Genomic DNA, 12762 nt, shown 5'->3' on the forward strand with positions numbered 1-12762 from the left:
TAACCAAGCTAGAACTGTTGTTTGGTGATCTCATACGCTTACGAATACTAGCTGTTTTTCATAACTTGAAGAAGAACCTGTGTATAAGTTAGCATGAGTAAATGTAATGTCATAAATTACTATGTATTTATCAAAAGGATTTAAACATTTTTATTCAACAAAACAGCAGTTCGTCTTTAAAGCATATTTGTGCTGGTCTAAGGAGTCAGCACTAAGGTCCTGCTGTCAAATTATATTTCATGTTTGTCATGTGTAGGCTTGATGTTTTCCAGGTAGTTGTTCCCTGGTTTGCAGTGTCCGTTTTGTTTTGTTTTGTCTCCTTAATTGTATCATTTTTTAAATTTAATTTTAATCTGATTGTTGTATCTAAATTGTTTTATTCTGTTTTATTTTAATTACATTATGCTCGGACCTTGCTGAAAAGTAATCATAGAATCACAAGATGGTTGAGGTTGGACTGGACCTCTGGAGGTCATCTTGTCCAACCCTTCTGCTCAAGCAATAACAAAATAACCAAATAAATTTTATTTTCAGTTCCAGTTGGTGGGCTAACTATGTCCTGTGTTTGCAAAGGAAATGAAGAGTAGACTTTTGGTCACTAAATCTGTATTGACTTGGTAATTTCAGATTAGAAGTGCATAGATTACTTAAAATCTCCCCTTCAAGTTGCTTAGTCTGCTTAGCCATTTATGCAGAATGTAGTTAAATGAGCATTCTTCAGTGTACAGTGAATCTTTTGGATAAGACCTTTCAAATTCTGGGTCTTCAGCATTCACATTTGAATTTTTTGTAACACAGGTTTGGTTCATTGTCCTTGGTCTCCCCCTCTCCCCCCTGCCCTTTCTCTTTTCCAAAATCCTTTGTGTGAGTTACTCTATGTTCTGGAATTCATTCCACTGTAGTTTTTTGTATAATGTATGTAATTCAGAAAGCCATTTTATAATATTCTGGTCAAAACCAGGACACCTGTATGGCAAACTGCAAGTACTCTGTGCTTAGGTCACCTGGTATTTTTCCTTTGGTAAACAGATGTTAATCAACAAAGTTTTCCTGTCAACTGCACTAAAAATTTTCAAAGGAGTTTTAACTGTTTTTTCTTCTTAAATTGCTATGTACCTTAGGAGATTTTCAGTTTGATCCTAAATAAAAAATGTTAGAATTAAAATTGTGGAAGTTTGTATTATACTTTTAGATAATTGAAATATACTTTCCTTTAAATTACTGTAAATAAGAATTGAATTCTTAGAGAATCCTAAAAAACTTAGTGGTTTTTTTAGGTTGTTTGGGTTTTTGTTTGGGTTTTTTTTGCTTTGTTATGTTTTGTTTTTCCCAAATACACTCTGGTGAGTGCTTGGTGTTCTTTTATCTTTAAACATTTCCTCCAGGGGTCAGCATTTACCGTGTTATTTTTACTTTAGTTACTTCAAAGCAGTATTTAAAGGAGGGTGAGTTTTTATACTGAGACATAAAATATTTCAAGGTAAAAGAATGATAATATGCAGTATATAAAATTTCCTAATACAGGAGAAATATGATTACATAGTTGGAGTACTACTCCATCTTGTTTAGTTTTAAGAGAAAGATTTTAGGACATATATGCATTTCTAATTTGAAATTACCAAGGTAATACAGATTTAGTGACCAGAAGTATACACTTTTATTTCCTATACAAAACAGTAGTTTTTTCTTGCTTAGCTTTTGTTTAATTCACCTACGTGTTTCTGGGCTTTGTTTTTTAGTATTATCCTATAGAAGAAGTATTGGCTGCTGAATATTTGCTTGAAGAATTCAGGCCTGATTTAATTGAGATGGTACTGGATAAATTGAGACCAGAAAATGTTCGGTAAGTTAAACTGCAATAACTTGTATTTTAACCCAAACATTGTAAGAAAGCAGATGAACTAATGGAAATAAAAATTCTTAGATGTCTCTTACAGCTCCAAAGTAAATGTCACTGAAAAAGAGCTAGTTGTTCTATGTGTTACTGTCTCTGTACCCATTGAAAATAAGAATTCTTAAGTACATGCAACTCTTCCTGTTCAGACAGAAACATCCTTTTAGTCCTCTTTATGCAGGGTGTCTTCCTCAGACTGAAATAGTTTTTACGAAGCTACTGACTCAGAATAGCTCAACTGTTGCTGAGAAAAAGCCTAGTAAAATTATCCTGCCTCACTAAATTCTGGGGACATTTTATATGGAATGCTCTAATATTCATAATTTGGAGCTAGGTCTGGAAATCTGTTAAGAGGATGGCTTTTATCTACTGAATATATTTTATTTTCCCTGTGGAGAGCTACAAAACTTTGTGCAGATTAGCAGACCCTCTGAAAAATATCAATTTATGTGGGTAGAAGTAGCTGTGCCTTTAGCTGCTAAAATCTCTTAGACTTCCAGAGCATCTCTTTGATATGAGTGTGACCATACTGCACATGCTTTCTTTGCAGAGTGAGCATGCTGCAGTACAAAATTCAGGGCTCAGTAATTGGTCAGAATAGATGTTGAAAGGAAAAGGGGAAACCTCTCTCCTGTGCTTTTGAGGATCTTCTGTTGTCACCCATGCAGGGTAGAAAAGAAAGGCTGAAAGAACAAATGTACCCCATGTCTATTTGAATATCTAGTGTGACCAGGAGAAAGGAAATAACACTTTGCTGAGATGATGATTTACAAGTGAAGAAATCTGGAAGCTGTTGAGAAGAAAATGAGGGCAGGTGAAGAAAAAGCATATTAATTGAGGAGGAGGAAGGGCTGGGCAAATGGTTAAGGAAGGGAGGAAGAGCCTCGGGCGAGAGAGCTGGCAAAGGACATCATGGGGGTAATTTAAGCAGGGATATTGGCAGCTGTGGGAAACTGGTATGTCAGTCAAGAATGGATAGAGTGGCTGGCTAGTGGAACAGCTGGGGATGGTTAAGTGCAGATTGGACAAAAAAAAATGAGAGGGGGATAGGAATTGGGACTTACAGGCAGAGTGGAGGTAAGAGAGCAAGTCTAGAAGAAAAGATTGTCAGGCTTAGCAAGGATATTCAGCTGAGAGTCCTGAATCATGGAAACAGGGCAAACAGAAGAGGCAAAGAGGTCCAAGACAAGGAGCATGAGGTAGGACAGCGGCAGAACTGATGGGACCAAACCTGGAGGAACTGAGCAGAAAAGCCTGTGCAGACTAAGTGCAGTGTAGTCTACAAAGGGCAAAGAAACTAAAGTTTACCAAGTCTTGCTTTTCTGTTTGTTTGTTTTTGCTTTCTGGAGATGTATGCTTTTTCCCGTTTTTTTTTCCCGCCCATACAACTTCTGTTTCAGTTCTTACAGAATAGAAATGTTGTGAAATTACATGATAAGATGTCAGTACCATGTATTGCTCTGCCTAACCTACCAGTGTAGTTGGAAGGTGTGTAATGAAAGTAGCAGGAATCTGCAGAAAGAGGAAAATAGAGGTTCAAGGTTAAGACTGTTCAATGCTGCCCAGGAGAACTAAGTATCTTTGCTTTGTTACAAGCTTCCTAAATGGCACAAGACAAGCTCCTAAAACAAACTTTTCACAGCAAGCCAGTAATTACTCATTCCTTTTTATTTTCTTGAGTATGCCTAAAATCTTAAGGCCTAACTAGAGGGATTGTTGCGCACCTGAATCCACAAACAACTCAACAGAAGCTTTGCTTTTAATGTATGAGGTACTATACAATGCAAAGAATTAAAAAAAAAAAAAGTCTTAAAGTGACTATCTAAAGTGAATGGGTACTTTATAACTGTGGATCTCTATTTGCCTCAGCTTCCTATGTCTGAAAAGAATGTCTCTTGGGATATTTTAAAAATATGAAATTAGTTCCTGTAACACTGACGATGCAGAAGAGGCATTTTAGTAATTCTATTTATTTAGAGAATATTGGAAAGAGAAGAAGTTGAGTCATGCTTTGAGCAAAACATAAAATATTGAATAACTGTTTCTTAATTCTGTGCACTGAAGAGGGCAGAGGTTCAGTAGGACAATATGTAAATTTGTGTGTATATATTTATATGTATGTATAATGTGGTACAATCTTAATGACTAGAAGGTTGAATGGGCAATAGTTATACTAGCACTTTGGAGCCTGAATTTTTTCTTTTTTTTTTTTTTTTTCAGTTTGGTTCTTTTAATAGATCTTTTGTGTGTATTGTAATAAATTATAGTATTAAATTAGTGGTGTAGATATGTTATTAAAATGTATGAAAACACAGAAACAAGCTTTTGGGATTCTGTATATCAATCTTACTGTATATGAACACTTGTTTATCAGTGTTTTGGAAGCCACATATGTAATACAAAAAATAATGATTTTAGGGGTGGGGTGGGGTGTCTGTTTCTGAATATGATCCACACTGAAATTTTCAGACACTGTTGGATATACAAGGCCAGCGAGGCATGCATTCATATATTTCTCGAGTTTATATATTTCAGCCTTCTGAAATTACTGTGAATTACTTAAAAGTTTGGGCATGAATCTTCACTCTGCTTGTATGACAAAATCTGTCTTGTATATTCATTTAGTTTAAGATGCATGTTACTTTATTTTCAAAAGATGGTACATTTCAAATAATTATTGGATAAAGTAGGATAAAATTGGATTATGAACTGTATTTGCAAATGTCATGGGGTTCTGGTGTTTCTAGGGGTGTACAAGTAATGATAAAATAAATGGAGCTGCCTATGTCAGTGATAGTAGTTGCCATAGTAATTAATGCCCTTTAAAGAAGGGCCTATATCTTTGTGTGTGGGCGTGCATCTATGTGTAATGTGTGTGGGATACTGTAACTGAAGCTTTAATATTTCAAGAGATCATATTTTGAAAAACAATACTTTAAAGAAAATTTCCAGGTTCTCTTTCCTATTGTATTAAATAATTCTATTTTGAATGTATTTTCATGTTGATCTACCACCGAACTTCTTGGAAATTTGATACAAAAGCTTACCTTTAACATAAAGACTGTTTTTAGTAATTAAAAGAGAATATATAATTACTACTTATCTGAAGAAAGCTTAACCAAATTCCACATGAATTTGAACTTTTAACTGGTTTTAGAATTGCTTACAAGCAATAGGTAAACCATTTTTTTGTACTGATTTAGTAAACAAGCTACAGGTGCTTAATCAGATCTGATGTTTATTATAGCTTCGCATAGCTTTAAAATGTGGCTCTTAACATTGCAAGAAAACAGTCAATATTATCTTAGGGAGGGATACCTTTCACAGTGTACATTGAGTCTTTGTTATTAGCCAGAGAACTTCCAAAGCCTCTGCTTGCTTAAATTTTCAAAAATTGCTAGAGGAAGTTAATATATGTAAATACATTCATAGACTGTTTCAGCTTATCAGATGCTGCTGGGTGCCACAGATCACTCATCAGTTTCCTGTGTTACTCCTGTTGGCTATGCCAGCCTTTTCACACTCCCTTCCAGGTGACAGTACTTCAGCATAAAATAGCCATAATTAACCTTGTTCAAAAGGTATTAGTGTGAGAAAGGAAAGTGTAGAGAATACAGATAGAGGGAGAAAATTCAAGTCTATAGAATGTGGTCAGAAGCACAGGAATAGGGGTTACAATTTTTAGAAGAATTTAGAATGCTACATGGTGTGCTTCGTTCAAATGTGTAGTAAACAGCCATTTCACAATGTGTTTTTATTTTAGTTAATATAAGCCCATATTTGCACTTGCAGTTGTGATTCTGCATTCCTCTTTGTCCTCGGTTAAAAAAAAGTGGGGAGGGGTGTCAAGAAAAGAGCAACATAAGCAAGAATCTTATTAGAGAGAGAGGAAAAAGTAATCAGAGAGGGATGGTCATCTAGTAAGTTCTGTGTGTGTGGGTCTTCGTGTAATCTTGGACTTTAAATATCTTGGATCTCACCCAGCTTTCTTCTAGCTTGTTGTTACTGTGCTTACTTTTTGGATGCTGGAAGAAATAAGTTGCATTTAATCTTCCTTCAGGACTAACTACATTGCCTTTTCGCTTTACCTAGCTTAAGAAATAGATTATAATGATTACATAATTTTAAGCATTTGAATAAAAAAAGCTAACTATTGGGAGATAAAGGGACTTTCAAAACTGGAATATACCTGGGTTTATGGCCTCTTCAGTTTATTGTTAAAGAAATTATATATTCTTTTTGTTGCAGAGATTTTAGTAGGGCTTAAAGATAGTAAATACAAGGAGGTTAGTTCTCTGAAGCTTAAATGCCCACAGCTGTGCCTACAGCTGGTCTGTTAAGGCTTGAATACAAATATGTACAAATTAGAGAGTGACCAAAGACTGATTAAATGCAGTTTTAACAGCGGAATTCGTCAAAGCACTGATGTTCTTAACATGGATCGAATGAGGCCTGCAGGAGGCCTATAATGATGTAGCAGCAGGCATACTTTGAGTTTGAATGGTATATGGTCAGAGTAATGATAAATGTATTGGTTATTATGTGTAGACTAAAACCATGCTAGTGTTTGCTATTGCCATAGCAACTATACATTCACATTTTAGTTCTTCTTATGTTCAGACTATTTTTCTTCTCCAAAACTATAACTTATAAAAAGAAACCCAAAACATCAAACCAAATTTAAGATTAAGTGTCCTGTTGCTTTTTCCTGCTTCTCTAAATGATAACATTTTTTTCAGTGTAGACTCAAAAGTTATAGTTTGCTTCTATGTAGCTTCCATGATAATATTGCAAGCTGATTTTTCGCAGGTGTAAAAGTCTGAGTCCTGTCAATTTTAGTGGGAATTACATGGTTTTATTCAGGGCATCAGGTGTTTAAAGATCTGAGTTATTAGACTATTTTCATGTGATTGAAACAAAATATTAACTTGTATATAGTACTATATTCCTTTTAGACACATTTTAAGCACTTATCTTTTGAAATTAAAAGTAGAATGAAATGAACGAGGAATTTTTTCATCCTTTTCTTAACTAAGATACTTCAAAGTATAGTAAAATATAACAAGGAATATAATTTTATAATATCTTTTATTTTAAATTGCTAGCAAGTTAAAATATCTTGTGTGGGGTGGGGAACTTAGTTAAATTTCACTAGAAGTGATTTCATGGTATGTTACAAAGATTTGAGAAAGCTACTGTGGATTTGCATTTTTAGTGGGCTCTCTTGAAAGAATTGAGTTGAGATTATAGATGATAATAAAAGGGTCCCCTTTGTGTTTTAGTCTTTTTATTACACCTGTATCTATATGCATGTAGTAAACTATCAGTCCAGTAGCTTGTTTCCTTCTTTTGTATTTCCTTGAGCAAATTGTATATAAAAAACTGTGGACGTGTGCTTTTAAATATCTGTAAGTGTTCTGGTTATCTGCCACTTACTGATATTTATGTTCATGTTTACCTTTCTGTTCTCCCTTTTTATGAAAGAATTAGGATGATGTGGCACATACTAACTTTGCCTGTTGGGTTTTTTTTTCTGTGTGTTTGTTTGTTTGTTTGTTTTATGCCTTACATAAATTATGTCTTGCAATGGTTTAGTCTCCATTGATTTGAATTTTTCCTTTGTATCGTGGTTTTATCTATCATTTCCTTTCCATAACCCTATTGGAATTCACCTAGACTAAGGACTTTTCTTGACATATCTATATTGAGGTAGCTGCATTCACAGTTAGAGACTACAGTTCAACATCTTTGTTAAAAGTTTAGCTTTTCGACTGTTATTTTCTTAACAAACTGTGTTTCTTAAAAAGTATGGAAAAATATCCATACTCACAGATGGTAGCAAGTATCCATATGTGCTTCTATTCGACTGAACCATAACAGGAAGTTTTCATATTCTCCTCCCTCCTCCCGCCCCTGCATACTACTTGTTGCATTTAGTGGCTTAGTTTCCCTAAGAGAGAAACCTTTTTAAGATGTAAGTATCATTTTTACTTGCTCAAACTGCATTGGGTTTTGCCAGCCATCTGTGAAGATAAGGGAATAGACTTGGCATGTGTCGCTATCTTAGCTGAAAAATGTAATTTCCCCATCATTTCCAATACAATTTTTTCCCCCTCATCATCTGCAGAATAAATGCTCTTATTAAAATTTAAGAAGTTAGTGACTCATCAGATTAAACAACTAAAGAACATTTTCCCCTGGATAGTAAATGGACTTTTTTCCTCTCTTCATATCTGAAGTGCAGCACTAGTACTATTCTAGCAGGAAGAAAAATAAAATGAATGCCAAAAATGTTGATACAGAAATTTCGAAGGGCTGGAATTTTACAGATACTGAACAAACAGTTATTTCAATGCAGTCAGTGATCCTCATCCCTGATGATAAACATGTTACAAATATGGAATGTATGTGTTTGTTAATTGCATTGTATCTGAGTAAAGATTTTGAAAATCACAATTTGTTCACTTATTTCTTCCCACAAACCATTGTGTTTGTAGAAACTTAGTTTTATTGAACGCTAACAAATAACTTGTGTTTCTGGAGAATGATTAGGATGCTGCACCCCAGCAACATCTCTCTGCACGTTTTATTCTGTTTCCTAATGAGATCTGTGTGGAAGTGGCTTTGAGTAGCCTATATTGTCTTGCATCAGTTTTACTGATTTTTTGGGGGGGATGTTATAAACAAATCTAGGCTTTTGCTGGTTTTGTCTCAGTCGTGTTATTTTATGCATTTGAGTAAGATACGTGTAATTTTTTCCATTATTTGACAATATCATTATTTGGAAGACAAAGTTTAAATTAGTTCCTAAAAAAAGCAATCATTCCTTTTAAAGTATAAATTCTTTTTTTCTGCAGCAAATTTGCTTTTACATGTCTGTTACTAATATCGCAAATACTGTGGTCTAATTACTTTTTCACCCTTAGAAGCTTGAGTTTTATTATGTAAATCTGGAATATAATAGTTGATAATCTTTCCTGGAAGTACATTCTTTTTAAAGCACACATTCTCTTCCCAAGTAACACTCTTCTGTGGATCTGTCACTTGTAGCTTCATTTTAGGTTTCAGGAGAGTGAAAAAGAAGATGGTATCTAGTAAATAAGTATCACATTATAAAAATTGTGCTTGTTTTTGAAAATTGACCATAACTGAGGACTACAACAGTTTGCATGTACAAGAGTGTACATATAGAAGTAAATTGCATTTATAGTTTCAGCTGTGTTCCATGTTCATGAATGGCTTGGAAGCCCAATTGCACTGGTTGAGTTTAAATATGTTATAAGCAGGTCCTATTAAAGATTGCCTGATTGCCTGTCTTGCTTTTCCAGTGCATTTCAATGCTGTCTTAAACCATGTGGATGTTCATAGTGCTATACAGCACAACACAGAAATGAAAAGCAAAAGTAACATTACGTAATTGGTAACTTTAAAGGTGCATCATGATACATTTAAATAACTGCATAGCATTGTATTTCTATCTGTGGTGCTGCTTTTCCCCTATTCTTTTCCTGTCCTGGTGTTCATTACTGTAGGTGCTTGTATCTTAGTTTAGGTTGTAAGTCTCAGGCAGATGAAATGCCTTTTGGTTTGTTTCATGTGGTTGTGGGAATGTTTCTGAGAGCTCAAAATTTAAGTAATCATTCTAGTAGTGATTTGGGGTATAGGGAGGGCAGGAGGATCCCTTGAAGCAGAACTGCTTGAAGAATTGCAATGCAGATTTCCACAATTTCATTTTCTATACGTTGAGCAGACAATTATTTTTAGCTCTTTAATTTTAGTATGTTCCTACAGCAAATGTTTGGGTGCTTGGATTGTCACTACTGCTTGAGCATAGGTATGTTGGAGAAGGGTAGAAGGAGGGAATGTTAAGTAACAGACATCTGTGTATTATATCATAAAACACCTTTGTCTTGCTCCTCAGACTGCATGATTATTGGAATTTTATCAGGATAACCTTGTAGCTTAAGACTTTTTTTTCCCTCTTTTTTTAGTTTTTATTTTTTATTTAATGGATGGAAAGGCCTGGTAGGTTGCTCTGAAATTCTAATAGGCTTTATGTTTTTATAGTCTCTTAGCAACTTCATCTGCACACGATGGAGCTTTTGCTCACCAGCTGTCGAAGATAAAATGCAAAACATAATAGAATATTTCTATGGCTCATTTTAATGTAAACAACAATCTCTCTAATAGATTTCACCTTCTTGACCGAGCTAGTGTCTGCTGTGTTGCAAGAACGAATATTCTCTAGGATTAAAGTGCTTAGTTCTTTGCTGAATATTTATTTAGTATTGTTCCTTTTGTATTAAAAATGAAACAGATCTAACACGTAAACAGGTATGAAACTATTTTATATGAAGTCACAATAAAAATGTTAACCATTTCTATTGCCATTTACAATGAGAGATGAAATAATGTATCTGTTAAAGATGAATATTCTCATTCTAGTTTGGATATTGCATAACTTCTGCAGAGGAGTGGGGGTTGTTTGTATGTGTGTTCATGCTAATCGTGTGGTGCTTTAAAAGGTGGGGAGTAAAAATTTCTCCCTTCCTCAACCCAGAGGAAATCTGCATCCCTGAAACATGACATTTGATTGTCCCTCTTTAGTGTGTATGATTTAAAATATTGTCTCAAAATTAGACAGTCGGTGGTGCAAGTCCTACTTCAATTTTTGAATCTATTGCTAGAGATTGTCTTTACAGTTCCATGTGACTGAGATGTACTTGTCATTTACTTAAATGCATCTAATGCTAGCTATTTACCCCACTGTTCTGCTACTCGAATTGCAATGCACAGATTTTATTAATGATTTGAAAATCTTCATAGTAGGGGAATCTGGAACTAAATACAGCAGAATCCTGTTTTCTTCAACTCTGCTTGCATCATTTAGTCATTTACAATGTGTAAACATTAGATGATGAAGGATGAGGACATAGGCATTTACAATATTGATAGTCCACATATTTAAACTTTTCAATGTATTGCAAAATTCATCCCAAGGGTATTCTTCACTAACATATTTGTAAAGTAAAATACTATAGTTCGAGGCACATCCATATGCCTGTTTGATTTATGCCCCACTTTGCCATGCACATTAGAAATAAACAACAGAATGTTCCTGGCCTGAAGATATTGTGATTAAAAAAAGAACACTTACAATGCATATATTTTGATGTTTTAATGTGCATTTTAGCCATCTGCACAAGATTTGACAAAGTTCACTACTGTGCTATTCAGCATCTACAGATTGTTACATGTATGTAGGAGGTAATTGTGCTACCTTTTGTGACCATTTCAGAATTCTTATAAACATCTATTTACTCCTAAAGCTAGCTACTTATTTCCATTGAATAGTCTTTTTGTGTTGTAGGTTGATAAAAAGAACTAAAGGAGTTTTCTTGATACCTATTATGAAGACTGTGAAAAAATACTGATAAGTTTGTAATTTTCTTTATTCTGGATTTCCTTTTATTTAGGTGTATTCTTTAGTTCAAGGTGTGTCTGGATGATGCTTTTAGTCATATGGTTTAGTTTTAGGTAGTCCTGTGAAAAGCAGGGAATTGAACTCATATGATCCTTATGGGCTCCTTCCAACTTGAGGTATTCTATGATTCAGGTTTCTAACTGAGTATAATTCTGTTATACTGACTGTAAAATACATTAATCTTCCTGCTTTTGTTCCCTTCCCCTCAAAAAAACCAAACCAAAACAAAAAAAAGGGGGGGAGAAACAGGTATCAATCTGAAATGAGAATATAAGAATGATACAAAATGAAGAAACCGTCTCACTATCAGCTTATCAATACAAGAGTGAAACTGCAATGACGTAATCTGAAATGCTAGGTCTGGCATAAAATTTCTATAGTCAGTATTTTCACATAACCGAATGTTGATACAGGTGGTATGAAAAATGTCGTCACTTCATTAATGTTGTAGATCTCAAGGACTTCTTTCTGTGTTTTCTGGAACAAGGACAAAGGCTAAAAAATAGAAATTGCGTGCAACTTAATTGTGTGTAAGTCTAGGTTGTAACACTTTAGAAAAACAGTAAAATTAAATTATGCTGATAACCTAAATTATGCTGTTTACTTTAGTGTGTAGTTCAGTATATGTATACCTGCTATCCAAATGTGCTCAGTAATTGTCCAGGGACCATTTTCAGAAATAAATGCATTCTAGTGATGGAACAGAAATAGTACTCTGAATAATTTCTCACAGTCTTTTCTCAGACATATTCATGCCAAAGTGCTTTGTCTCTTTGTTTTCAGAGTTGCAATAGTTTCCAAGTCTTTTGAAGGAAAAACTGATCGAACAGAAGACTGGTATGGAACACAGTACAAACAGGAAGCAATTTCTGATGAAGTTATTAAGGTATGTTAAAACTTTTAATATATTCTAATATGTGCAAGTGAAAGACAGTGGTAAATTCTTTATCATAGCTTTCCCTTTAGTTGAAGGGAGAACTTAAATCTGCTGCTCTACATAGCATGAAAATTGTACAATGAGTCTGTTTAATGTTATAAGAATAAGGAACTTGCGTTAGTCTTTAGATTTCAAATATTTATTACATAGAACAGATGTTTTAATGGTTTTAAACCATGTTAAATACAGGGAATGTTATACCAATTTTTGTTGTAAAAGATCCATAATAGGCAGTGGCTACTTAAAAATGTAAGCATAAACTTTTTAAAACTTAAAAATCTCTATTAAATGTTAATGAACTAATCTGTTCTTAGGAACGGAATCTTTTTATAACTGCGATATCTAACTGTGTTTCTGAAATTGATTTTTGCAACTTACAAAATAAGTATTTTTTTCCAATTAAATGAGCTTCTAAAAATCAGAAGTCCAACAAAGGATTTGGGCACA

The 12762-nt window shown here is 34.2% G+C and overlaps 1 protein-coding gene across 5 annotated transcripts in view; it reads left to right on the plus strand.

Annotated features, from left to right (window-relative positions):
* The window catches only part of IDE (insulin degrading enzyme), a 99467-nt gene that overhangs the window by 26045 nt on the left and 60660 nt on the right, over positions 1–12762 (plus strand). For all 5 annotated transcript variants that reach the window (XM_075026093.1, XM_075026091.1, XM_075026092.1 and 2 more), the window contains exons 11-12: positions 1740–1843; positions 12162–12264. In XM_075026093.1, the coding sequence (XP_074882194.1) occupies positions 1740–1843; positions 12162–12264 (207 nt within the window). The remainder of the gene's footprint in view (positions 1–1739; positions 1844–12161; positions 12265–12762) is intronic.

Source organism: Buteo buteo, chromosome 4 (assembly GCF_964188355.1).
Source record: "Buteo buteo chromosome 4, bButBut1.hap1.1, whole genome shotgun sequence".
Taxonomy (NCBI): Eukaryota; Metazoa; Chordata; class Aves; order Accipitriformes; family Accipitridae; genus Buteo; species Buteo buteo.